This window comes from Coenobita brevimanus, chromosome 65 (assembly GCF_032717465.1).
Source record: "Coenobita brevimanus isolate Jiangsu-jjx chromosome 65, ASM3271746v2, whole genome shotgun sequence".
Lineage (NCBI taxonomy): Eukaryota > Metazoa > Arthropoda > Malacostraca > Decapoda > Coenobitidae > Coenobita > Coenobita brevimanus.
Window position 1 is genome coordinate 30,517,519 of NC_137018.1, and position 27,620 is coordinate 30,545,138.

Here is a 27,620-nt window from a genome sequence, read left to right on the forward strand (position 1 = left end):
CTCAGTTGAATAAAATCGTCTGGCATTAGCTGGAATAGAATACCAGAGTTATTTGAACAATACAGTGTCAATGGAGCCGGTATTACTCGTAACATTCTTAGGTTCCTGCGACTCACTCTCGCTTCAATTTCACTCTCGGCTGGGCACATTCGTCTGGCGTTTGTTAGAAGAGAACGGTAGAGTTGTACCCACCATACGAGGGATAATGAGGAAAATAAAATGGAAAATACTTAAGAATACCCAGAAAGAAAGGAGAAAGGGAAAGAGAAAAATGAACATCAGTAAGAGGAGAACGAAAATGGGGATTTGGGGATGAGTTGGAAATAGAGACGAAGATATGAATAAAGAAGTGGAAGAATGACAGAAGGGGAGAACAAGAAAACAGGGATGAACTGTGAAAACGAAAAGAAAAAAAATAGTGTGTGTGTGTGTGTGTGTGTGTGTGTGTGTGTGTGTGTGTGTGTGTGTGTGTGTGTGTGTGTGTGTGTGTGTGTGAGAGAGAGAGAGAGAGAGAGAGAGAGAGAGAGAGAGAGAGAGAGAGAGAGAGGTATGCATATTAACACCACGAGCTTTGCACACAGCATAAAATATTCTAGAGGGCGTGAAAGTATTCGAGGACGGGAAAGAGAAAAATTTCGCTATCACCACGCACTGGCCATACACGAGGCTGTGCTGGCAGAAGGGCGAATTAACCCCCCCACTGGCTTCAGAATTTTAATTTTGCTAACAGGTTGGCTGAGCGAAACACTGCATATGTAACATGAGCATTCACAGAGCGCATACTGCCAAAAAATCATCCTCTCCTCTTTTAATCTTAACCTTTGGTCTTATTCGCGCAAAATTTAATCAACTGTTCCTCTGTGTGGTCCATAATTCTGCTTACACAGAGACTGACAGACAGACAAACCTAGCCAAAAACCTAACATTCCTGACATGATAATTATTTTTGCTTACTAGGCTTTCTATCTTTTAAAGTCATGTAGAAATGCGGACAACTGAGCTCACCCTGTAGCTGTGGTGATTTGGTCCTAATGGAATCACCTCCGGAACCGTGTGTCCCGAGTCTGTGGTTCGAGTCCACCCCGTGGCGGACATTTGAAGTGGGTGTTGGTAGTGTATGCTTGCATGTGTTTGGAGTATGTCGGTTCTAGTAATGACATACAACTGACACACATCCACAAAGCCGGTAAAATACTCTCAAACGCATCACTTTTCCAACAAACACTCCCCATTCGTGTTTCACAAGCATGGGGAACCATTTGACTCTCACGCCTCCTCCAAGGCAAAGGTCTAATCCGGCAGTATAATAAATACGAACTGATACATACACAACTAACTGCACGAGTAGCCAGAATGATATGATGAAACCCCTTGTAATATGTGATGTTTATCTATATGAAATTTTGCATCTAAACAGTTTATTATATTTCGTCTGTATTTAAACCAGAAAAGTGAATATGCAACTGAATTATCACCAAGCTTCCACTGGAAGTGTGTAGGTCTGTTATCCACGTTTTTGCATTTTAAAATCGTATTGCTGTTACTGAGACAATTATAAAGTACAGAGTGCACCATCGGCGGCAGTATTATCAAAACTTACGTATGGTTGATTAGTCCAGCTAACTCCGATTATTAGAAAGTTTATTTAATTATCGGTTCAGTTGTAGCCTAGTGCAGAGTGTTTATCTGAATTAGCGGTTCAGCCGTAGCCTACTGCAAAAAGTTTTTTTGAATTATCGGTTCAGCCTTAGCCTACTGCAGAAAGCCTATTTGAATTATTGGTTCAGCCGTATCCTACTGCAGAAGAGTTAGCATCACCAGCACTGTTGAAGTTAATAAAGCTGACAACATTGTGCAAAAGTTAGTATCATTAATAATACTGCAGAACTTATTAGTATTAACGGTGCCGTACTTCTGAAAAGAATTTATCATTAATGCTTTTGCAAAATAAAAAATAAAAAGTTTGTGGCAAACTAGGAAAGCTATTAGCATCACCAGAACTGTGGAGGCATCGCTGGTATTGTAAAGTTACCAGCACTGCCGTGACTGCAGAGAAAATAATAACATAACTGATATTGCAGAGAATTTAGTAACATTACCATTACTACAAGTTATTAGCGTTAGTGCTATTTTACACTTGCTCCAAACAATATCACACAGGAGAGAGGGCGATGATATCCTAAATGATCAACATAGTTCGTGATGTCCCAAGAAGATTAATGTACTTTCATCAGAATATTTATGTACTAATACTAATCAGAAATGTCACAAGCAAGGGATATAGTGTACTCTCATGAAAGTTGGTGTACTAGAGTGGAGTTAAATCGTCGGACATTTCCAACAATCATCGACTGTGGTGTCAAACTGTCTGGTGCGAACTGTGCATCGATACGTTTGGGAGCAAATGTGAAAGTTACCGGCATCAGTGGTATTGTACAAGTTACCAGCACCACCAACAGTGTAGAAAATTTGGTAGTATTAATGGTGCTGTGTGGATATTAGACCTGCACCGCCCGTACTGAGAAAAAATGTTATTAAAATTGTCGATATAGTCTGGATATTGCACAACTCTGTCAATAAGTGTGGAAATATTCGAGTTATTTCCGGCGATGGTGCATAAAGACAAAGTGAGCTGTGAGTGACAGATGTCGATATTTCAGTGAGGGCCGACTACCAGCATTGTTTGTTCATTAATCAAAACAAACTCATTAATATTAAAGGTGGGAATTTCATTTGTACATTAATGAAACATTTTTTTTTTCTTCACACCAGGAAATATGTCAGCGTACAGATGATATTGGTTCACTGTATACTGTATTTATTGTTCAGATATAGTTACATGCATACTTGTATATACGTACATGCACATATGAAGTGATAAGTATATAATTTTTATTTGTTTATATTAATTTATTACATGAGAGAGAGAGAGAGAGAGAGAGAGAGAGAGAGAGAGAGAGCGCAATTTCCATATTCAGAGGGGTGTTTTATATTCACGTTACAGACTACAAAGAAAAAAGAAAAGAAAAAACGTGCAAGCATATGCCACCTATTTATACCTAAAACATTAAACAACAATGAACGAGGAAGATAATTATCACTAAAAAAGCATCGCAAACTATCAAACGATGTTAATACGAATAAACTCCAATGGAAAAACTAATGACATAGCAAGATAAGCCATAAGCCAATGCATAATGCAAGGGAGGGTGCGGAATGTGCAATATAGGCGGGATAAGTAATATTGCAGAGACGATGATCCATCCGCCACGCAGTACGGTATATGAAACGCCGACTTGATCCTGGAAAATACAGGGAATTGGCCTGGGTGGTGTACTTAATGTATGAATGAAAGAGAAGAAAATAATACAGCATACAAGGAAGGAGATGAGAGAGAGAGAGAGAGAGAGAGAGAGAGAGATGGGAAGGTAGGCTAACACTTGATGAGTAACACACACACACACACACACACACACACACACACACACACACACACTATCAAGGCAACATTATACTATGCAATGAACGCAGGAATAACGGTAATAATGTACATTCGTAAATCCAGACACCATATATTAAACAAAACTGTGATCCCGGAGAACAAGGGGGGTTGAACAGGCTATTCTACGTCCAATTTAGTTTGGTCTAAGTATGTCATTGTTCCATGTAGAATGCTGATTTGAAACTAAAGGTTAACACTAATCACGAAGAAGTCTTAGCTACAGAAAGGATGTAAAGCAAAAGTACGATCTTATCTGCCATTAAACTACGTAAACTATGGTGCACAGGGACAAAATTCTGCGCTAAGTTAACGTGGACAATCTGTTGTGTTATGTACAGCCGAAAACAAAGTTCGCCTAATAATTTTCCTTTTCTACTCGTCCCGTCCTTCTGCTGACTAACATTCCTAAGCTGAGAGAAGCTTTGGATGTTTCTCTGCCCATAGCTGACTCCCGCTACATAACGCGTCGAGAAGGAAAGTGACTAACAAGCTCAAAAGACAAAGCACACGCAGTAGAATAGGCGAACTTTTGTCCATGACTGTAACCAAACTGGAGGCACCTGTGTCGTGTGACAAGCCCATCTGTTGGCGGGAGGAGTGTGCAAGCCTCTGGGGTCACAATTATCATGGGTCTTAACCAATTTACAGAATAATCAGATAAGAGCCTGGAGGATCACAATATATCAACTTTAACACAGACCTTAACCAACTTCCAGGAAAAACAAGTCTCAATAGCATTTATTGTTATCAGAAATAGTTTTGTTTTTCTTATTTTCTACTTCGATATTCACTGTAGTTTAGTCGTGATGTGTTTGGCACCTGTACGACTTACAGTACTGCGGTGGCAAAAACAGTACAAACTACGTCCTTAGGCTGGACGGACTCCTGAACACGTCGCATGGGAAAAAAAATCGAGACCAACCACTTCACTCGGAAGACGTATTTTCCGTTGTATTTTTGTTACTTTCCGACGATTTTACATCGGCCAGGAAAGACCTTCCTATTCGGAGCGATTAGATACAGCCTTTATTAACTCCCCCAGTACAAGAAATCTTTCCAAATTTGAATGCAATCGTCTACAGCTGGCAAAAATGTACGCTAAAATACATCGTCCGCCTAAAGGGTTTATTGTAGGTACGACTATGAGTACTTTTCGCTGGTTACGTATAATATTGTATGTCTGACGATACCCTTTTCAAAGCCACCCCTCACAAGATGGTGAGTTATACAGATACAATGTCAAATGAAACAAGAGTACACAAGTTTGTTAACCAGCAACATAATCTGACAACAAATCTAGGACACCAAATAGCACTCCTTCACTACAAGAGGTCCCTACTGAGTACAAAAAATGGCCTAGCGATACCTAAAATAAAAACAAAAAATCTTCACAGTGAATGCTTGAACATTCTAAATAGCCTACATTCATTTTGATGGGTCTTTCTGCGCTGAAGAAAATCGTCTAGCGAAGTATAAGTAAAACAAATGCATGATACTCACGAAAAAAAAAAAAAAAAAAAAAAAAAAACTACTGGAAAGTAATAAAAGGGCCATCATACTAAGTAGGCTATAAGTTTCTAGCCCCATTAAAAATATATATATATATACCAGATGGTAAAGAAAAATAAACTAAGATGGGAAGATAAATAAAGATACGCGCTGAATCCCTCAAAAAAATAAACAAAATGAAGGAAGATGACAGAAAGAGCCGGCGATGATAATGTGCGAACCAAGAAGTGTGAGCAAGAAGGGCAGAAAGGCGAGACAGCCAAATTAAACCAGGATATGGAAATGAGACGAGCAAGTAAATCAAACCGGAAATTGAGGCTGGAGGGAGGAGACTGCATCACGGAGGGAGGGACGGCGAGAGGAAGGAAGAGAGAATGAAGGGAGGGAATGAATGCAGAAGGGAGGGAGGGAGAATGGAAGGAAGGAATAGGGGAGAGAGGAAAGGTAAGGCAGCTATGCGGGAAGACGGAAGAGTGGAGGGAGGAAAGGAACGCAAGCGGAAGGATGCAACAGATAAGGAAGGATGGGAAGCCATGCGGGAGGAAGAAGGGTAGGAGAGAAGACAAAAAGTTCATGCGGCAGGAAGGATGGAAGAGGGACAGGAGGAAATAAGAACTCTGCATGAGGAAGACAAGACGGGTAGGCGAGATGGTAAACGGGAGGAAAGAAATGAGGGAAAAACGGCGAGATGAAAGCAGGACGGAAGGAAAGAAAAAAGAAAGAAGGAAGGGAAAGAGAGAATAATGGGAAAAGCATGCCGAAGGACAGAGGAAGGGAGGGCACGCTGGTGGGAGGGGGGTGGAGTAGAAGAATGCATGAGGAATGGAGGGCAAGCTGGCGCCAGGGAGGAGGGAAGGATGGACGATGGAAAAGTGAGAAGACTAAATGCAAGAGCGAGGAAGGAAGGGAGGGAGAGAGATGTCAACAATAACTCAGCGAATAGAGACAAAAGGATGCATATCATAACAATATAACAAGAGAAAGGAGATTACAAACTCTTTTGATACGAAACGATAAAACTATCTACAGAGGGTGCTCATACAGTAGTGACGGCACGCCCGAAATCTGACTATGAACAGTAACCCTGACCTCTGATTTACTTGCACCACACTCGAATCACTTTCATCACACAGAATGTATGTGTCACGTTTGATCCTAATCGGACAAGTCATTACTGAGATTCCCCGCGCCCTGAACTCTGACTCTGATCTGTGACCTTGACCTCAGACTGATCTGACTCAAAATCGAATTTCTTCTTCCTACCCCTACACACAATGTATATGCCAAGTTTGATCCAATTCGGACCAGGCATTCTGAGACACTTTCAGCACCCTGAACTTTCACCTTGATCCGTGACTTTTACCTGTGATCTACCTGCAATAAATTGGAATCACCTCCTCCCGTTACACACACTTCACATCACATCGCACCCCACACACACACACACACACACACACACACAAACACAAAATGCATATGGCATGTCTGATCCAAACTGGCTTAGGAATTCATGAGATCTTCTATTAGCATACATACATATATAGAGGTACATGCCTAATGCATACATACATCCATGCATGGACACTAGTTCGATCACAAGGGCTAACCTTTCGGCGCCACTAACTAACCAGGTCACCCAGACGACGTTTATTACATTTCAACCCAGATGATTTCACTCTATTTTGAGGAGTTTTCGAAATGATGGAGTCAGCAATAACCTTCATTAACTCCGTCATTAAAATAGATCCTTCGTCACAGTAATCAAATCGTCTGAAGGATATGACACCTCTTCTTATATCAAAGTAAAATAATTAACCACTTCTCAGTTTGCAGTTGCTGTCTCCCAGATCGCATCATCGAGGTTAGGAGAGACTTTGTGATGGAGTGGTGAGAAACAGCCTTCAGTTTTCACTTCACTACAAGACATTTTTCCTAAGATAACAAAAATCGTTTGGAAGTAGCAAGAATGAACCAATAAATTACATTGCTCAACTGAAGGCGAAGTGATAATAAACGAACCTTTTCAATCACATGACGTCTTTTTCGTCTTTGCCGCATACATACGAAAGGCCAAATACAAATATAGCATTTGCCCCTAACTGTGTCACCCCTTCTCACTTACTCAGTGAATTACAGTAATTTTTTGGGGGAAAAAAAATGGTGCCCAGGCCTTATGGCAGAGGTGTTAGGAAAACTCCCCGGGCCAGGAGGAAGCGTGGGACTCCCGAGGACAGGGGGATGGCACCTACTGGTCTCGGCCAAAGCCGTTATGCTCGGCCAAGATTTAAACCTATGGGCATGAAATTTATCTGTTGTTAGTGTTCACCCCTGCCAAATATTAGGAAGGGTTGGACGTCAGAGATTCGTCCCTGCTGGGGGAGGAGGCGACCACCGGTGATTCTGGCAAAGTCATTATACACGATCATAGTTCCAATCTAGGAACACGAAATTATGAATATTGGTATACTTTCATTCCGGCCACGTGTTAGGCAGGGTGAGACCTTGGATAGCCATCTCCTACGGGGGAAGGAACCATCCCAGGGGGTTACAACGTCATATTTTCCCCCTAGGAACATGAAATTTTGTACAGTAGTCGACCTTCACCCAGACCAGAGTTAACACAGGGTGGGGCCCCTGGGGTTCACCCCTCCACCTCCTCTGAGTATAATTAATGCATATGATTCTTTTTACAACACTGCAGGGGTGGATGCGGTTTTCAATGGTGTCCTTTGTCTGGTATTTCTGTTACCTACAGACAATTTTATTCTGCTCTGTAAAGGCTTCGCGTATTCAAAGGGATAACTTCTCTAGTGTATAAAGTCTACCCTAATCTGAATGAAATCGTCTGAAGACTACAAGAATAAATAAGTAAATACTGTACGTCATCTGATCCAAGGGGTGAAGGCAAATGATATATCGAGTACAAAATTAGTACAGAGGAAAAGAAAATATATTTACTATTACACCTAGCTACAAAACTTCGGCCAAAGGTCGTATTTTTTAAATTCCAGTTTTGTTAAAACCTGACGATTTCGTTTAGCTTAGGAGAGACTTATCGAGCTGGTGGGGTTAAAAACTCGTACACCCTTCACCATCCTACTGATTAGCACAGGTCTGTCCTAAGCTGAATAAATTGTCTGGAAGTAGCAACAATAAACAAATATAATACGTTACCTAATTCAAGGGGTCAAAGGCAAGAGGACCTGACACAATGACGCATTCAGAAAGCGCATACCTCCGCCAAGGCCAGTTTTGACCTTCATTTTTTGACAAACACTCAAATTCAAAGTAAGAACATAACATGAAATGAAAGGGCTTTCTATCTGTACAGTACAAGGAACATTATGGTCTTTGTCCCATGGCTGTAACGTGTCTCATTCGTGAGATATGCGTACTTAAGTGCCTTTTATGTTTTTCACGACCATGACCTTTGACCCTTTTCGATCCAACAGGCTTTAATTTTTCCTGACTGTGACCTTCAACCCCATTTTGGACCAAAATTTAATCATCTGTTCCTCTGATGGTCCTCACTCTTTATTCCAAATTTGGTGCTATTCCATGCGACAGTTTTTTCCACAGTACTGGTGGCAGGGAGACAAACAAATACTCGTAGAACTAATTTATAACCACCCCTCTGGCGGATACAATTATACTTCTTTTTTCTTTAAGGCTACCAACAGACGATTTCATTCAACTTATGACTGGCCCTCTATTAGTGAAGGAATCGGTGCAGCAAGATGTAATTCTTTCGTTTCAAAGTCTCTCCTGAGCGGAATAAAAGCGATCTCAGGTGGCAAGAACAAAACAAACAAGGAGTGCAACAGCCACCTTTTACTGTACAGTTGGTCTAGGGACCGAACATCTGGCTTTGTCCTGTGACCTGGAGCTTCGACTGGTTGTTCATAAAATCGAAGTATTCCATCCTTGTCAAATCCTCAATCCTCCCACCGAGTTTGGTCCAAATTGGATCAGATTTGTTTGAGATGACCATGCTGTGACCTTGACTTTTGATCTTTTGTTCTTAAAATCGAATCTTTATCCTTGGCTGACCCTCAGTCATACAACAAGTTCTGTCAAAATCGCATAAGTCTGACCTGTTACCATGATACCATGATCTCTGGCTGTTTTCATTACCAAATCATTTAATTCTTGCCTTACCCTCAACCCTACCACCAAGTTTGCTCTATATCGGATCAAAACTGTTTAAGCTGACTTTACTATGCAGCTCTGATCTTTGACCTACTGTTCTCTCAACTCCTTCACCTAGTTTGGTCCAAATCGAATCAAAACTGAGTTTTTTTACTCACAAAGACAGACAGACAGACACACACACGCCTTGCAAAACAACATTTTCAACGAGCAGACAATAGACGAAATTATTATTGCGGAAAGAAGATGACACTCAACCCACTGAATCATACGATGTCTTTCGTCAGTTTAGTCTTGTTACTTCCAGACTGTTTTGTTCAACTTCAGGAAGGTTTATCGTATTAAAGGAGCTGATGAAAGTTCTCCTTGAGTTGAATAACACCGTCTGTTCACGGCAAGAGTATAGAGGAAAAGGCCAACTGAAGGGGTTAAAAGCAAGAGGACTGAAGAGCACATGGATGATTGCAAGTAGCATTTGAGTTTCGCAGCCCCCAATTAGCGATTTGTTCCGCTCATTAAGCTTCAGTAATCTTCTTGTTCGTTACTGATACAATTATGTCAGTTAAGCCTATATAAGCAATATACAAATGAATGTTATGATGTAATACGCAAAATGACTCCATCCTTCACCTTTCCATTCGCTTCCCACATCGTCATCACAGAAGTTACTTTTACAAACACGGGATGGGGCTAAGGCACACCTAATTTCTGACCTGGTTCACATTCGAAACTCAGTTCCTACAATTTTCGTGCCGACAAAATCTTCCACAGGAATATCCTTTAATATTTAACATCATTCAACTAAATCCTCCATCAACTCTGAACATACCTGGAGTTTCATTCTCTCGGGGTTTAACATGGAAGAGTCATATTACGCCACTTGCAAAATCTGCTTCCAGGAGATTAAGTGTGCTAAGGCGAATCCGTGCCTTCTTTACCAAAGCACAGTTGTTGCCTTTATACAGTGGCTTTATTTGATCCTGTGCAGAGTACAACTCTCATGTGTGGGAAGGCTCTTCCCAATAGGGTGGAATCAAAGGCTTTTCTTCTCATTGACTCTCCTTCTCTTACTAACTCCCTTCAGTCCTTGTCTCTTCGCCGCACTGTTGTATCTTCATCTCTTTTCTATCGCTACTTCCATGGTCCCTGCTCCTCTGAACTCTCTGCTCACATCCTCCCTCCATTGCGGCGGGCTCATAGCACCTTCTGACAGCAAACTCTCGCCCTTTTTCTGTCCAACTCTCTAATGCAAGAGTTAACCAATACTCCTAGTCGTTCATGCATGCAGCTCGTCAACTATGGAACTGGCTTCCACGGTATTTCCCTCTGCCAATAAACTCCACCCTTTTAAACAATGTGACCAAGCATCTCTAAATAAAATGATCTTGAATTTGAGTACTTCTTTTCTCCTCATGAGAGAACAATCTTACAGGCTTCTAGCCTTTGGTTCCTTCTTCCTTGTATTAAAATAATCGCTAGTGAAGCAATACTAAGAAGCAAGGGTTCCTGTGAGACTTCGAGTAAGGGCCTAAACTAAGAAATGATTTACCGAGGTCTCCGAGTAGTGATAAACGTGAGAAAATTAATACAGAAGAAATTTAAGAGATGAAATAACAGCACCGAATAAAAATAAACATGAAGCGGTGCCAAGGCACAGCAAACCCGTCCCTGGCAATAATTTTTGGGCTAACGTATAAACACAACAGGATATCTAGTCAAAGATGTCACATATCAAATTTGGAGTGAATCGGGTGGGACTTGACGATTTTATGCCCATTTGAAATTTTAGGCGCGACCCACCTGACACTGACCCCCCTACCACAAACTGAGGGGTGACCCCCCTGATGTAATGAGGCATGTTATAGGATGCAGATTTGAAAGATGCACCTTTAGGTTTTGGTTTCATGTCGATATGGCGAATATGAAAGGAGTTATAGCGAAAAAACTATTCTTATCCGTCCCCGTTTTTTTACAATATTTGGACCTACAGCCTGAGCCTTGGCCCAATTTGGTTCAAAAATTAATCAGGTGATCAGGTCATAGCCCATCATCCATGCAGTTTTAGTCAAAATCGCACCAGTAGTTCTCGCATGACGTTGCTAACAGACAGACAAACTTACAGACAAACCGAGAGAAAACAATACACGTCCCCAAGTCCCTCCGGGGAGGGGAGTAGAGAGAAGGAAGAAACTTATTAAAAAGGGAAAGCGATGACATCCTCTATTATACAGGACAACGGTTCAATAAAAAAAAAAAAAAAAAAAAGTACCAATTAAGGGAGGATGGAAGAAAATTATTCTGGGGGGGGGGGGAGAAGACAGGTGTAATTACAGCAAGTGAAAAACTACCGTAATTACAAACAAGTATAAAGAAAAATGACAATTCAAAGGAAAGTGAGAAGGAAAAGATGGGGACAAAAATGAGAAAATATTAAACAGTTAGAAAGAGAAACATATACAAAAATATAAAAAAATTAAAGGAATTAGAAAGTAAAATAAGTAAGGTAAATAAAAAGAAAAAAAAAATGCCTCACCGAGTACAGACAGGGCAGAAATTCTTAAAACCACAATAATAATGAGAAAATATTAAACAGTGAGAAGAGGCGGAAAAAAAAAAAAAAAAAGGAATCTTAAACACAGAAGAAAGGAAAAAATGAAAAAGTGTGAAAGTGAGAAAATAATGAGGCAATACAGATAAAGTGAAACTGACTTACCGAGTAGAGATAGAGGTTCTTCTCGTATCCGCTCATCTCCTTCATGTCGACCATAAAGGGCTTGTCGTCAGCACCGTCTGCAAGCAAAATAACACCTTAGAACACAGCCACCAGGTAAACAACAATAAAAACAACAACAACAACAAGCAGGGGTTACGAGACCACTGCTAGGATTGAAGTGGAGGGCTGGTGCCGGTGGGGGGGGGGGGAAGGAAACAAGAAGAAGAGAGATGTAAGCACGACTGAAGACGAGGAGGGAATGTAGGAGCGGAGAGGGGAAACGAAGGAGAGAAGAGAAGGGAACTTGGGGAGGGATGAAGGGAAGGAGAGGGGAAACGAAGGAGAGACGAGAGGGAAACCTAAGGAGGGAATGAGGAGGGGAGGAGAAAAGAGGGGAGAGAATTAAGCAACGGAGAATTTCAAACACAAAGATAACAGTGGAGAGGACGGGAGGATAGGGAGAAGACGAGAGGTAAAGAAGGAAAGATGGGAGGGGGAAAAGTAAAGCGAAAGAAGGGAGGACTCTATGACACGAAGGGGCAAAGCGGGAAATGAGGGAGGGTAAAGATGGAGAGGAAGAGGGACTAAGAATGGAGAAAAGACGGAAGAGAATGTTGGATGAATGATTGGAGGATCAGAAATAGAAAAAAGGAAAGAGAGGGAACGAGGGACAGACAGGAGATGTGGAAGGAAAGAGGAATGGATTCAGAGCAAGGAGGAGGAGGAGGAGGAGGAGGAGGAGGAGGAAAGAGAGTGCCAAGGAAAAAGCAAGGACGGGGAAGAAACGAGAACAAAAGACAGAAAGATAAAAGCTGTAATTAAGTGTGTGTGTGTGTGTGTGTGTGTGTGTGTGTGTGTGTGTGTGTGTGTGTGAGAGAGAGAGAGAGAGAGAGAGAGAGAGAGGTACCAGGAATAGGTTGCTAGGGAGATGGCAGGGAGATGGATGGGTGAGTACGTTTGTGGCTTGGTAGGTAGGTAGGTAAGAGGAAGGAAAGCTTTTTGATACGTAGTTAGGTAGGTACAGTAGGTAAGCAGTCAGTTTAGCTAGTTAGGTAGGTAGGTGAAGGAACGGAAGGAAAAATGAGCAACAGACCTGTTTGTCTTTTCGTGGTTGTTTGGTACAGGTCTCTCCCCTTCCCAGTAGGTACAGTGGGTAGGTACCGTCGGCAGTATGGTGGGTCGTGAGACAATTAAAAGGTAAACAAAGGCAGGGAGAACGGGAGGTGAGGAGGGGGAGGTATAGATGCAAGGAGAAAGGGAGGGAAAGGAAGGGACGGAGGGAGGTATGGGGAAGGGAAAGCTAAAGAGGATGAAAAGGCAGTTGAGAAGAGATGGCTTGCTAGGAGAGGGACGTCTGAGTGAGGCAGACGCTTTTCAAGATGAGGATGAAAAAGAGGAGGAAGAGGAGGAAAGCTCGGGAGAATAAGACAGGAGAGGTGTTCGAGAAAAAGGAAAATGAAGGGGGACGGGTGGTACAGAGAGGAAAAGGAGGTAGGGACAACAGTAGAGGGTAGAAGGATTTGGCACGCTGGAATGAAGGGACTAAAGTTGATTAATAGATGGATAGTTAGATATATAGATAAACAGATAGACAGGTAGTAAATACCAGGCAGATGTGACGGAGGGAGAGGAGCTAGGAGGCTGTGAATGAGGACACGAGGTCCTGAACTCTCTCTTTATCCTACACAACCCTCTAAGTACTACACACACACACACACACACACACACACACACACACACACACACACACACACACAGCGGGCAAATGAAAGGAGGCTTGCAATGGCTTCGTTTCCAAAAAAGTAACACATCTGACACCTTAATTACGTTCAAATGTGTACTCGAGTTTAAAAAAAAAAAAAAAAAAAAAAAAAAAAAAAAAGCCTCCACAAACTTCTCAGTCATGGACCAATATAAATCTGATCAAACACTAACGATAAACATGTATATATAATGACAACAAAAATATCGACTAAAGTCAGTGAGCGTCCCCGCACGAGTATATAAACAAAGAACGTTTTATGGCAACACCGCAATCCCATGACGGTAGGATAATTCTATATATATATTTTTTTTAACAGCTGGAAGGGGTGAGGTGAGACGTTTGGGAAGATGATTAAAGGAAAGGAAGGGGAAGGCAGTAAAGGAGAAAACTAGAGGAGGCTGGAGGAAAGGGGGGGAAGTTAAAGGAAAGAGAGAGAGAGAGAGAGAGAGAGAGAGAGGACGGATGATGAGACGGGGAAAAATGCTGAAGTACCAGGTACAGTATACAGGTTAAAAATTATATATATATATATATATATATATATATCACATGTTCAACCTGACAATAATAAGCAAAAGCAAACGATAAACCGTACACTTAACGCAATTTCTAAACAGGCTATTTCATTTCCAATATCTATCTATCTATCCATCTATCTATATCTATATCTATCTATCTATCTATATATATATAATCCTTAAACAAAATTAAATTCCAAAGCTTTAAGACAAAACATGATTCATCAGGAGAGAGAAAGAGATGGGGGAGGGATCAGCCCCCGTGTTTCTTCCCCCTTAACAAAACAGCCTTCCCAACAAAAACACACCAAAACACACTCGACCTGCCGATGTTCTTACTTTTCTTCGGTCTCGTCTCCCCTCCATCACCTCCTCTTCCCTCCTCCTCCTCCTCCAGCTTTTGAAAGGAGTGGAAGGTGGTAGTAAACCGGCCCACCATTACGGTTTTGTGTTCTTGCTGGTGAAATCAGAGGCTGGATGCTGGAAAACGCTTTCAGACCTTCACTTGACCTACAGCTGAAGTATTGAGAAAGGGTTTTGCTGAACAGTTTTGGATACAACTTAAAGATAAGGAAAATTTTTGCTATAAAACTAAAGATGGCAACATATGGTTTCTAGAGTATTACGCTGAAGTTTATGATTGTAAGTAAAATACATTAACCATACACGTCTTGGCTGTCCCGATGCTGCACAGAAAAAAAAAAAAAGGGATAAAAAAAAATGATATAAAACTAGAAAGCGCTCATACATCGCATACCTTCGCCAATGCCATTAAAAAGGATCCGAATCCGCCCCCAAAATTTAATCAATTCTTTCTTGGTCCATGGCCCAGCTTTCCATAAAATTTCACTGAAATTCATTAAGAACTTTTGGATATTGTATGGGATATTCTGGATCCGGATCCGCCCCCAAATTTGATTATTTTTTCCTTGGTCCATAGCCAAACCATTCCACAAAATTTCATAAAAATCCGTTCATAGCTTTTTGTATAATCCCGGATCCGGATCTGCGGATATAGTATCTAGATCTTGATCCGCCCCAATTTTTAATAAATTCTTTCTTGGGCCATGCCGTACCTTTCTACAAAATTTCATTAAAATTCATTGAAAACTTTTGGAGATATTATGCGGGATACTCTGGATCCGGATCTGGCCCAAAATTAAATAATCTATTCCTTCTCCCAAGGCCCATCCTTCAACGAAATTTCATCAAAATCTGTTCCTAACTTTCTGAGTAATCCTGCTAACAGACAGACACACAGACAGACAGACCAACCAACGCAGGGTAAAACATAACCATCTTGGCGGAGATAAAAAGGTCAATACAAATGTATTAGTACTGTAACATACTGTCAGATCAATCGTCCCTTGTGTTTCGATTGTGTTTAATCGTGTTAGCACATCTACAAAGCTTATTTGTACAGATATTGTGATGGACAAAAAAGTGGTTAAAATCCACTCATCTTTTTTTTTTCTTTACATAACAGACGAAAGAGAAAACTCCATGCACAATATTACACGTGTCCTCCAATCATAAAATCTGTAACAGTTAGACTTGAGCTGCTTTAGGTTGTTGGGAGGAAACTAATCTGGGGAAAGGAGTTCCAAAGAGAAACAGTTCGGGGATTATATGGATCTTGATACACTTAAGTTTTGCAATATGGCAGTGTGACAGTCCAGTCATGAGCGTTACTGGATGCCCCGTACAGCACGGAGGAAGGCGTGGAGGGGAGGAACAATGGATGTAACCTCACCTGAGTATTTATCATTAAAGTATCAGTAAAATAAAGCAAGGGAGGCAAATTTTCTGCTTAATACAGGGATAATCAAAAGATAACTTTCACAGATCTTGAATGCCTTAGGAATTCTACATGAATTACCACTGTGTACACAAAGACATTACTAACTAGAAAGTACTCAGAGAGTGCAGACCTCCACCAATGCCACTGCCATTAAAAAGGATCCGGATCCGCCCTAAAATTTAATAAATTCTCCCTTGGTCCATAGCGCAGCTTTTCACAGTGTTTCATTGAAATAAACTGAGAACTTTTGGATACTGTGCGGGACACTCCGGATCCGGATCCGGCCAAAAATTTAACCCATGGCACATCCTTTCACAAAATTTCATCAAAATCGTCCACAACTTTTTGAGTAATCCTGCTAACAGACAGACAAACAGATAAACAAAACATCGCAGAGTAAAACATAACCTCCTTGGGGAAGGTAATTAGAAGCTGATTTCTAACTGGGGTGTTGCCTTTGATGAGCATTCTGGGGGCAACATATCAGTGCCACACTAGCTGCAGTGGTCTAGACTCCTGGCTGTAAAGTGGACTGTTTTCCGCAAGCAAGTTAAGGTCTATCATCCCTACGGCTCGGCTATGTATTTTTTGATAAGGAAACGTCCAAAAGGAGGGCGGCTAACTTCAGGAACTTATTTCATAGGCCTTTCTAAGTCAAAAGCATTCTGTAAGCACATACACTTGCAGCGGTTATGGGGTCGCAATATATTAATACAATAAAAGTAACTTTAGTGACAGGTAAAATGCATCTCAACCTAACTCCACCACTGCAGACTGTCTGAGTTACAACTTAGCCTGTGTTTGACTACTGGACCGCTGGTAGTTCAAGCTGATGACTGACAGACACAGGTAGAGATAACAGTGACGTTACCGTTTCTTTAGCTTGCCCTTATATTAGTGTCTGCCATCTTCGCCCACATGCAAAGCGGAGAGAAAAGATGTCAGTCACTGTTTTTGTCTGTTGTTATATTAATTACAGTAGTTAGTTCTTCACGAACCAAAAGGAAAGGTCACTCTTTGGTAATTACATTCTGTTGTCACAACCTCAATCTCTCATGTAAACTGTATTTCTGAATCTCTTCACTGGTAATTACATTCTGCTGCCACAGCCTCATCCTCTATGTAAACTATATTTCTGAACTAATTAAGAGATATGTTGCCGTATCTCCTCGTACTCTAATTTGCTAAAGTTTGTGGTAGACAAATATAATTTATAGTCATGTTTGTTACCGGGTTTAAGGTTTACAAAAAAAAATTTATTCAAAAAAGTAATTTTTACATTAAAAGTAGGACAAATTATGAAGTATCACATTTATTCATATTAAAGACTGGAAGCAATTATGAGGTATCATATTTGTATTTTTGCTTCAATATAATTGGCTATCATGTCCTACTTACCAAATCTCAAAAATATTACTCGCGAAACTACAGATCCCTAAGGATCTGCACCTGGCAACACTGTCTTTATAGGATATCATACCAAACGACGAAGAGTGGCATATCACCTATGTATATGAGCCCGGAATCCCTAAGGTATTAAGGGGTACTAATCCTGACCACACAGCTACCGGCACAAATTTCTTTACTGCCTCAAAACCGCGTCAAAATCTCATGTCTATGATATCGAATGAACATTTTATTACTTTATCACTCTCTAATGTACTGAAAGGTATCTTGGGGTTCTGACACGGTTTCGAGACGTAAAGACATTTCTGCCAGTAGCTGTAAGGTCACGATTGGTGGGCTACTCCCTTCTATTATCTCGCCTCATCAGTTTGGATCACCTTTAGTGGATGGGTGTCAAAGTCTAACGAGGAAATGCTAATATTAAACAACAATAATCTGGCTTCATTAGCTTAGGACCCAATACCTGTAAAGTGATTACTGTCCAAGAATGTGTGTGGTTTGGCTGTAATTCCCTAAGCCTACAGCAGTGCCAATGACTACCTGGTTCTTCACGGCGAAATAAATCACCTTAACTCGGGCAAAATTTTCGCTCTGGCAGTTTATTTCTCGTAGCTCAATGGAAGAAAAAGATCATACTACGGCTCTACATCCAATAAGACCGCAGTTTCTGGCCAAGTTAAAGTGAAAAGAGTATAGGCTAATCCAACTTCCCCGTTACGCAATACTCGGTTTCAGATTATCTCGGCTGTGCTTTACTGAAATATTTCTTTAGCTTTCTACCTGATAAACATTAACGCTTCTATGACTCACTATCAGCTGAATTAAAACATCTGGCGCTCGATGAAATAAAATACTTTAGTTATCCCGGTTTATGACAGGTATTAGTTAACACTCAGGCTCCTGTGACTCAACTGAATAAAATCGCCTGGAATGAGTTAGAACAAAATACAAGAAGCCGTGACCACGAGAGGGTTAACACAAGGTACGCAAACTGCAATTTGAGAAAAAACGGGATGTCAGTCTCATGGCACCACGACAATCACCTTACTTCGAAGTCGTTTTTTTTTTTTTTTTTTTTTTTTTTTTTTTTTTTTTTTTTTTGCTCAGAAGATACGTTTCGAACTGGAAAGGTTAGATAAAAACCTTCAGTAATCATTAAGTACAAGTGATCATTCCTTTGTTAAATTTTAATTGCTTAGAGGTGGCAAAAATATTATACATACTCCAATTGAGGATATAAGACTGTATGGGTGCCACAGAAAGGCTGAGTAGTTCAGATTATCTAAGGGGAGGAGTCCCACCACTTCTCTGGCTGCATTTTACGTGATAGAAAAACCGCCTGTTACCCCATGATTCCAACCGTTGCGCATATGACACACCTCTCACACACCAGAATTTGAGGAATGGGGCTGTATTGTGATGGGGTAGTGTGGGTGGGAATATACTTTGTGAAGATGAGACTGAAGGTCTGCCAGTAATGGCGGTATGAAAGTTTGATGTTTTCTCAAGAAGCAAGGAATAGTTCTCATACACCGTGCGTCCAAAGATAAAAATCCTACAAATCGCTTTGCATGAACATTTGTTCGTATAACAACCTTCCTCTTTTGCTGTAACTCATGTATTAAATAATACTGTCATCAAACGTAAATAACTGCACTATCATACAGATGCTTCACACGTGTCATTACTCCTACTCTTATTCTGGAAACATCATCTGTAATGTGACTTTTTAAGAGCCTGTCTAGAATGCACCGGTCTGTCCTGAAAAACGGAGAGCACGTAAAAATTCTGTGGTCAAGACCGCTGCATTACGGCACACGTAGAGCGGAAGTGCTAATCCAATATGGCGCTCCAGTTTTGCCCTCTCGTACCCCTTAACATTATCCCGCTCTGGCATGCTCGCCTCCGCATAACGTCGCTCCCTTCTCTGTTAAGCACCTTTTTATATGCAAACATACCATTACCCGCCATAAATATACAAGAACAGCCACACAGAAGAGCACGAGAGAGAACGGAGCCCAGTCAGGATTCCCTTTGTGATTCGATGCTTTCTCTTGCCGCGTCCATTTCCATTACACCGTTTTTCGCCTTTGTTGTACGGTAGCATTTTCTCTCAACGTCCGGCCACAATGTACGCTCGCTAAATTTACTCCTTCGAATAACACAGCAGCGGTGACGGCAGAGTGTAAATTGAGTTTGCGTCACAGGCGGGGTTGGTAAGCGTGATGGCATGGCAGTTACTCATTTCCTATTAGCATGCAGCACCATCCACCCTTATTAATATAGCGTATTACCTTGCTGTATATTAATCCTGTCATGCTCAGAAGATTTTTGTTTTTAATCAAGTAAACGCCAGTTGTTTTACTCGACTTCGAGAGAGTGGTTATAGATGGGGAAACTCTTGTATTCTATTTCAGCTAACGCAAAAAAAAAAAAAAAAAAAAAAAAAAAAAAAAGTGCGTCATAGGAGTCTGAGGGAGCTAATAATCCAATGTAAGTACTGGTACACACTGCTTGTTTTTTCTTCTGCTGCTGTTAAATAAAACTAATGCATCCGACTCTCATCGAAGGCTGAGTCTAACTATTCATCAGTGCACCAACAGATGGCATCTCGTATCTACACTTGTCACCACCGAGGTACTAATACCACCGACTACACTATGATATACAAGGAACACTATTAAAACACTGGGACTGGTTTTATGACTCTGAACTGCGGTGCAACAACAGTCAAATCTTATCAATAAATCTCACAACTGAAGTCACGACACCAAAATTATGCCATCAGTGTACTCACTACTACACACCACTCGGCTACCACTGCCATCGCTACTCAGTGCAGTATATATTTTATAATACACAGGTGTATACCTGTTTACCTACGACGTAAATTGTCGCTTAGTCACCTATCTATCCATTTATATACGTGTGTGTGTGTGTGTGTGTGTGTGTGTGTGTCACCTACTGAACCTTCCCTTTCATACCAATACATTTTTTACCATATCAAACTATTCAACAATAGTTGGAGCAAGTCAGGCTTCTTTAATATCATACATCTTACTTTTTTATATATATATTCACTGACACATTATCATAAACATACTCGTTACTTAATACGGCAAGGCAGAAGATATTTTTATCACAAGCAAAAAAGCAAATCCCGTTACAAAAATTTCTAATTTCTATAAGCATCGACAGTGTTAAGTACAATTTGGAAATATCCAAAATAAAGTGCTAGTAGTTCTCTGCATAATAAAAATCCAAAGGGATACAGTGTCCTTATCTGCAGTTCACATTTACAACGCATGGCAATTTTTTTCCTCGACACTCCCAAGTTTTTAAGTTTCTTACAAGTATTCTTTCGTTTTTCATGTATTCAGTGACGGTACACTAAGGAAGCAAACTATTTTCCTTAAACTGCCAACATTTTCAAACTTATACAGGCATCTCAACAGTATGGAAATCACAGTTTTCTTACTTCTAAAAGACATTTCATTTGTACCAAGAAACAAACGTTGTTATCTTTCAGTTGTAAGTTTAATTGGCAGTAATAGTATTTTTAGTCAACAAATCCGTAAGTATTCTAAATAAATCCATAAATATTCAGTGCATTTACATGCCAATTCATGTTACCCGAGTTCTAACCTCTTCACTGCAAGAATCACAAATACACAGTTTTCGTTTCCGAATACACAAAGGAAAGTTCGCAAACAGACCTGGTCACAAACACACCAGTTTTCATGCACAATGGGCTGGGTGCGTGACTGTGTGGCCAAGGCCCTCATATATATATATATATATATATATATATATATATATATATATATATATATATATATATATATATATATATATATATATATATATATATATTAATTTCTTAATTTATGATAACGATAGATCTAGATCGTGTCTGCAAGTTTCTGACTATACTCTGTAATGTGGGATGCAATCTGATCACATCTTTCGAATACAGATGTTTTTTAAATTCTTTTCGGCACTCGCTTTCAATGATGCAGTCGTAAGACAACACTGTTAGGCCACCGTTACACCAATCCAAGTCCTCAAGAATCTCCCTAGTATACACCCCTTTCTTTCGGTTGTTGCTTGAATTCCAGGGGAAGCCTGGGACTTGGAAAAATATATTATCTGTCACAATGACCCTCGTGTAGCTTTAGGAATATTCTTAGCCTTCTTCTTCTTCCAACTTCTAGTTTACAAAAATACCCGAACGAATACCACCATCTAATTCGCAAAAACACTCACAAATACACTAAATGTTATTCACAACTATACCACAACAACACCAATGCTAGCCAGCAAACTAGCTCAGTACCAGCCTGCCGCCTCTTATCTGACTATCTTATCTGCTTATCTGGGGCCTGGCGGATATTACAGCTGACAGCCTCTGCCACAAACAATGAGGGTAAAGTGGCGTTGATAAGAGACAGGTATTTTCAATGACGGTTATTGTCAGTGGGTGTTTCCACGAATTTTTAACAGAAAGTGGGCTGAGAAGTTTTATTCACCCTCTAATTCAATGGGATTATCTCTCCTACGGAATATATACGTGACTCTGTACCAGTCACAGAATTATCCGATACACATTATTTTTACTTCTGCTCTATAACAGACCATCGGCATGATGGCTGAATGACTGGCATCACTGACTACGAAGATGCTGGCCCGTTAGAGCCAGAGTTCGAATTCAGCTGGCGTCACTTGATTTGGTTGTCCATCCACTCTTTGTGGGTTGGTGGGTAAAATGAGTACCTAGTGTAATATCTAAGGGAGGTAACCGTGGTGACCTGGATGATGCAGTGGACTTGTATCCCGTGATAATGGATTATAACTCGCCACAGACTCAAAGGCCTATGTTACAGAGGTGAGCACGTGGTTAAGCACCTCTTGGCGTCCGTCCCACCTTTACCTTTTTACCTATGACATTAATTATTTCTCTCACCTGAGCTAAATATGCGGGCCTTTGTTTGAACAAGATCTCTAAGCTCGTTCAATGGAACAAAATAAAACTAGAGAAAATGAAAAACACTGAAGAAGCTATCAACAGCGTCCCATGACTCAATGACAAATTATTATTATATATATATATATATATATATATATATATATATTTTACAATCAGAAGGAAATACACTAATTAGGGTACGGTTGAACTAAATGTGATTACAGATAAGGCTAATGAGGGTAAGGTTGAAAAAGAAGTGATTATAGATACGAGATAACGACCTCTTACGTCATATCCTGCAGTCTTTCCTACAACAGTTCATATATCTTACACTGACGGAGACTTTCGTCATTTTTCAGGTTCTTTTTCGTAACTCAGTGGCAGAATAAGGCAATACTACGGCTCTCAGTCTTTTCCATAACATTTTTTCGTGACCAGGAACATAATCTATTGTTTATCTTGTTCCAGTTCAGCATTAAAGATGAAGAGACGGTAAAATTGGGCCAAGTTAAGTATCCGGTATTGAAATCTTGCAACTTTCTGATTTTTCTTTTCAGGACAGACTTTTGGACTTGAAAGCGTTAGGCAAAGCCTTCATCTGCCCCTTCGCTACTAAAGGTCTTTCCTAACTTGAATAATATCGTTTGGAAATAGCAAGAATTCAAAAAGAAATTATCATCCAGTAACATCAGGATTATTTGGGATATTTAGAACTTAACCCCTTCACACCGATGACGTACGGTACTTCGTATTATATTCCTGTTACCTCCAAACTGTTTTACTCAGCTTAAGAAGGACCTGTCTGACTAAAGGAATTAAAGGTGACCTCTATTAACCGCTTCACGGCAATTATTATTATTGTTATTATTATCATAATTATTAGTTATTATTATTATTATTATTATTATTATCATTACTACTACTACTACTACTACTACAGTATTAGTATTATTATCTTATTCTTGCGATCGACATAAGAGAGTCTCTGGCAGTGAAGGGGTAATTATCCACTTGTGCTGAGATTCACAAACTTACAATCACTGCCATCTCGCCACTAAAACTGTTTGCGCAGGAAGAACAAGACACACGGAAAGGTAATGTATTCTGCTTTCCTTGCTCTGTGAATCCGTGTCCAGGTCTTTGCATCTAATAAAGTACATTATATAATCCTCGCGAACCCATGACGTATTTTTTAAATTTATTCTTGCCACCGTCACACGATTTTGATTAAACTTTGGGAAACCGATCGTAGTGAAGGGAGTAATGGCCAATGTTACAATTTTTTTTTTTTTTTTTTTTTTTTTTTTCACTACAAGAGGTCTCCCCGATGATAAATAAAACTCTCTGACGGCAGCATGAATAAGACAAAATACGCCATCGTAGTGAAAGGTTCAATTATCATTTTATACATCCACAATGCTCTTTAACCCCTTCATTACAACCAGTTTCTCCTTTGCTGATAATATAGTATGGCGGTACCAAGAAAAAAAAAATAGTACTAAAATGGGTTAGCCCTTTCGTAGCCGCGCTTTCTTTAGGGTCTGTGTATCAGCTAACACCAGGCAATAATAATTAGCTAAGAGTGACTCACAGTAACCTAAGAGTTAATAGTGCACCAGCCTCCCTCTCATGAATGGAACAACTTTAACATTCTTTTCTAGCTAATGCCAGACAATCCTATTTATCTGAGCGTGAGTCACTGCAGCCTAAGAGTACGATACACAAAAATTATCCAATGCAGTTTACCTCTCAACACGGAGTACAGAGTAGGTCATTCAGTGAAATAACATCCATCTAATATTTGAGTTTCAATTTACCTTATAAACACATTTGATAACTAACTATGTGTGCAGTTATGTATGGTGTGTGTGTGTGTGTGTGTGTGTGTGTGTGTGTGTGTGTGTGTGTGTGTGTGTGTGTGTGTGTGTGTGTGTGTGTGTGTGTGTGTGTGTGTGTGTGTGTGTGTGACGCACCGCACCTGACACCTCCTGTTATCACCATGATATCTTCTGTTATCTTACACTCACGTGATGCAAGGCATAATCTTAAGTAAACATGTTAGGTTGTAAGAGGAGAGTTATACCGCATATGCAATAAATCTGAACGTTAATGGGCAGGGGGAAAGGAGTCAGTTCCATCACAGTCCACTGCATTTCAACAAAACCATTCAGTAACGTAGTGTTTATTTTATTTAACTGCTACCACACGATTTTTCCATTTAAGGAAAGTCCTCTGTTGGAACGGAAGTTAATAAATTTTCTTAAACCTGAATGACATCGCCTGGTGATAGAAAAACAAAATTATAGATGTTGTTGAACTGATGAGGTTAAGCGTACATAACCAGCCTACTAAGGTGATATTACAGACTGGAAAAACCTTCAGTTACTGCATTCGAATATCGAACACATATGCATTTCAAGGCTGTTTCTCTGATTGTGGACTTCTATCAACCAGTCCACCAGGCGCTATTCCCAATTTTCATTTACGCTAAGCACTGAATCCACTCCGCAACATAACCAATTTCACACCAAATTTACTCGTGTGTTCGTTTTGCACCTTTGCTCCAATACCATCAAGTCTACTCCTATTCTTGCCGCCGTCAGAGAACTTATTCAGCCTCGAGGAAGACTTTTCGTAGAAGGTAATATCTATTTATCTATCTATCTATCTATCTATCTACACACACACACACACACACACACACACACACACACACACACACACACACACACACACAATGCAAGACCTCACTCCTATTATTATTTAACTTTTGCGTCTCCTTCAGTACCGTGACGTTTATCTTTTTTTCTTGCATCTGTGATGCGATTTTATTCAGCTTAAAGGAGATCTATCGTAGTGAAAGGAAAAGAAACAATGTCCATATTACCCTTCAGTACGGCGATGTTTATCATTATATTTCTGCTACCGCCGTATGATTGTATTCAGTCTACAGGAGACCTCTCGTGGTGAAGGTGTTGGAATTACGGTAAGGAAAATTAACAAAATAAATAAATACATAAATGAAAATAAATAAAGAGATGATTAAACAAATACACTAAGCTCTGTGAGACAACCTGACTCGTTCCTCACTTTTAATGTGTTAACTTTTGCAACTAAAACTCCTCCAAACAATTCTTTAAAAAATTCTTCACTTCCAAACTTCAAACTCAGGTGCGAGATTGAACCAATTAACAATGTCAGTCCGAGTGTGTCATTTTAATTCTTATTCTTGCTACTACTGGACGGCTTTAACCACCTGAAGACCGCATCCTGTTAGTGATGGGGTTAATGGGAGCTGTGTTTAACCCCTCCAGTTCGAAATCTCTCTCCTATGCCGAGTTAAATCGACTGGAGATGCCAAGAGAAAAATGTAACACATCATCGTAGCGACAGAGCTAAGGACTATTCTATGATAAATACGTAAATCTTCTATATTTCATTTTTTTTTTTACCGCCTTCCAATAACGGTATCATTTTGTGTACAGTACATCCGATGAAGTTACGAACCGAACCAAACCAAACCAAACCTGCCGAACTTAACCAAACAGTGAAAACGATCAACTAACTCGAAAGAGGCCCTCCGTAACTACCATACTGTCCTGCAAGTCATCTATTGCTACCAAATATCCCCGTCTCTATAGAAGAACCAATGACATCTTTAATGTGTTATCTTGACCTTTCCTGCACAAACAGAAGATGATCAATTAACCATTTCACTTGTTACCTGTAGACTTTTTTTTTTTTTTTGGTAAGTTGAAGGAAGACCTTTTAAACTGGTGGTGTTAAGTATATTGTAACCTTTTGTAAGCCCTTCGGAACGGCAAGATTTTCCCAAGTTACGCAAAGTTGCTTCGGGGTAGAAACGAACAAAATACACAACACATTTTCGGGATGAAGGAGCAAAGAAACTACGCTGTCACAAACTAGTCATAACGTACTACTGTATACAAGCGTGACCAAGGTGAGCCAGGGGCATTATGGCAGACAATACAACTCTACTAATCTAACAACCCTCCCCAGTAATACGACCTACAACCGTCAATGCACTATTCAAGTTCCCAGTTAAATCCACCAATCTCACTCGCCCAAGATGTTTTTCTTTTAGTTCCTACAGTATTTGGATGTACTAAGATATGTATCGCTCACTCTCTCGCCAGGTTCAGCAAATTATCTTTATACACCAGACACCAGTTTTTGGAAGAGTGAGTGATTAATTGGCAAGTCGAAGCAATGAGTACTACATAAAAGAACCAGCTATTTTATTTCATCCAGTTCACTTGGCGCCAAACGACATTTACTGTATATATATATATATATATATATATATATATATATATATATATATATATATATATATATATATATTATCCTGCTCAGTCCGTTCCCTAGGGTTCATAGGTCCATAAGGACTACGTTAACCCCTTCAAACATTTCATTAATCTCTTCAAAATGTACGCTTCGTAATGACTGTATTTTTGGTGTTACAGGTTTATACACAATTCAGCAACATCAGTACTAGGTTGTACTGAAGGTCAATGGTACAATTAGATACAAAAGTTCGACTATTGTATCCCTTCAACTTCCCATTTTCTTCTGTTGGCTACTATTCCTAAGCTGGGAGAGACCGGGTATGTCTCTCTACCCTTAAATACTTGATGTGTCAGGGGTAAAACCTGTAGACACGACCTAAACATGAAGCAAATGCAGTGGAACAGCAGGGGAACTTTTGCCTCCGACTATACTTTTACACGTTTGGGCTTCTGGATTAACAATCGAGATCCTAATCCGCTGAACCTTTCCTCACCAATAAAGTCTTTCATACATAATTTTTGCAACCCAGAGTGTGAAGGGATCAGGTACAGCCGTTCCTTATTCCTTTACTAGAAAAGCTCTCCCCTAAGCGGAATAAAACTATTCTGCGATCAAGATATATAAAAAGAAGAGGTCATCGTTCTGAAGTCGTAAATTATTCATGATTAGTACAGCAAGAGCTTGTACGCTCTGGCACAGTTTCGCAGCGGTGTTAAGGATTCACTGATTGCTAATGTACAGCTGCCGACAATAAGACCGATTCACTTCATTAGAACATAAAACGGGAGAGAGAGAAATAACTTTCCATTCCAAATAATGATACTTTCGATGCCCAGCTTAATTTTTCAGCTTATTGTGTACGAGCTGCGTAACTGTTCGACTATAATGTAGAACGATATCACCATCTACAACTGCTCAGTACAGCAAGAACATCCATAAGAGAAGTAATGAATTTAAGTCTGGTAAGCAGGGAAGAATT

At 40.1% G+C, this 27,620-nt stretch overlaps 1 protein-coding gene across 3 annotated transcripts in view; it reads right to left on the minus strand.

The window, feature by feature from the left end:
• kcc (solute carrier family 12 member kcc) overlaps positions 1-27,620 on the minus strand; it is a 1,104,173-nt gene that overhangs the window by 239,172 nt on the left and 837,381 nt on the right. For all 3 annotated transcript variants that reach the window (XM_080276408.1, XM_080276407.1, XM_080276406.1), the window contains one exon: positions 11,874-11,950. In XM_080276408.1, the coding sequence (XP_080132534.1) occupies positions 11,874-11,950 (77 nt within the window). The remainder of the gene's footprint in view (positions 1-11,873; positions 11,951-27,620) is intronic.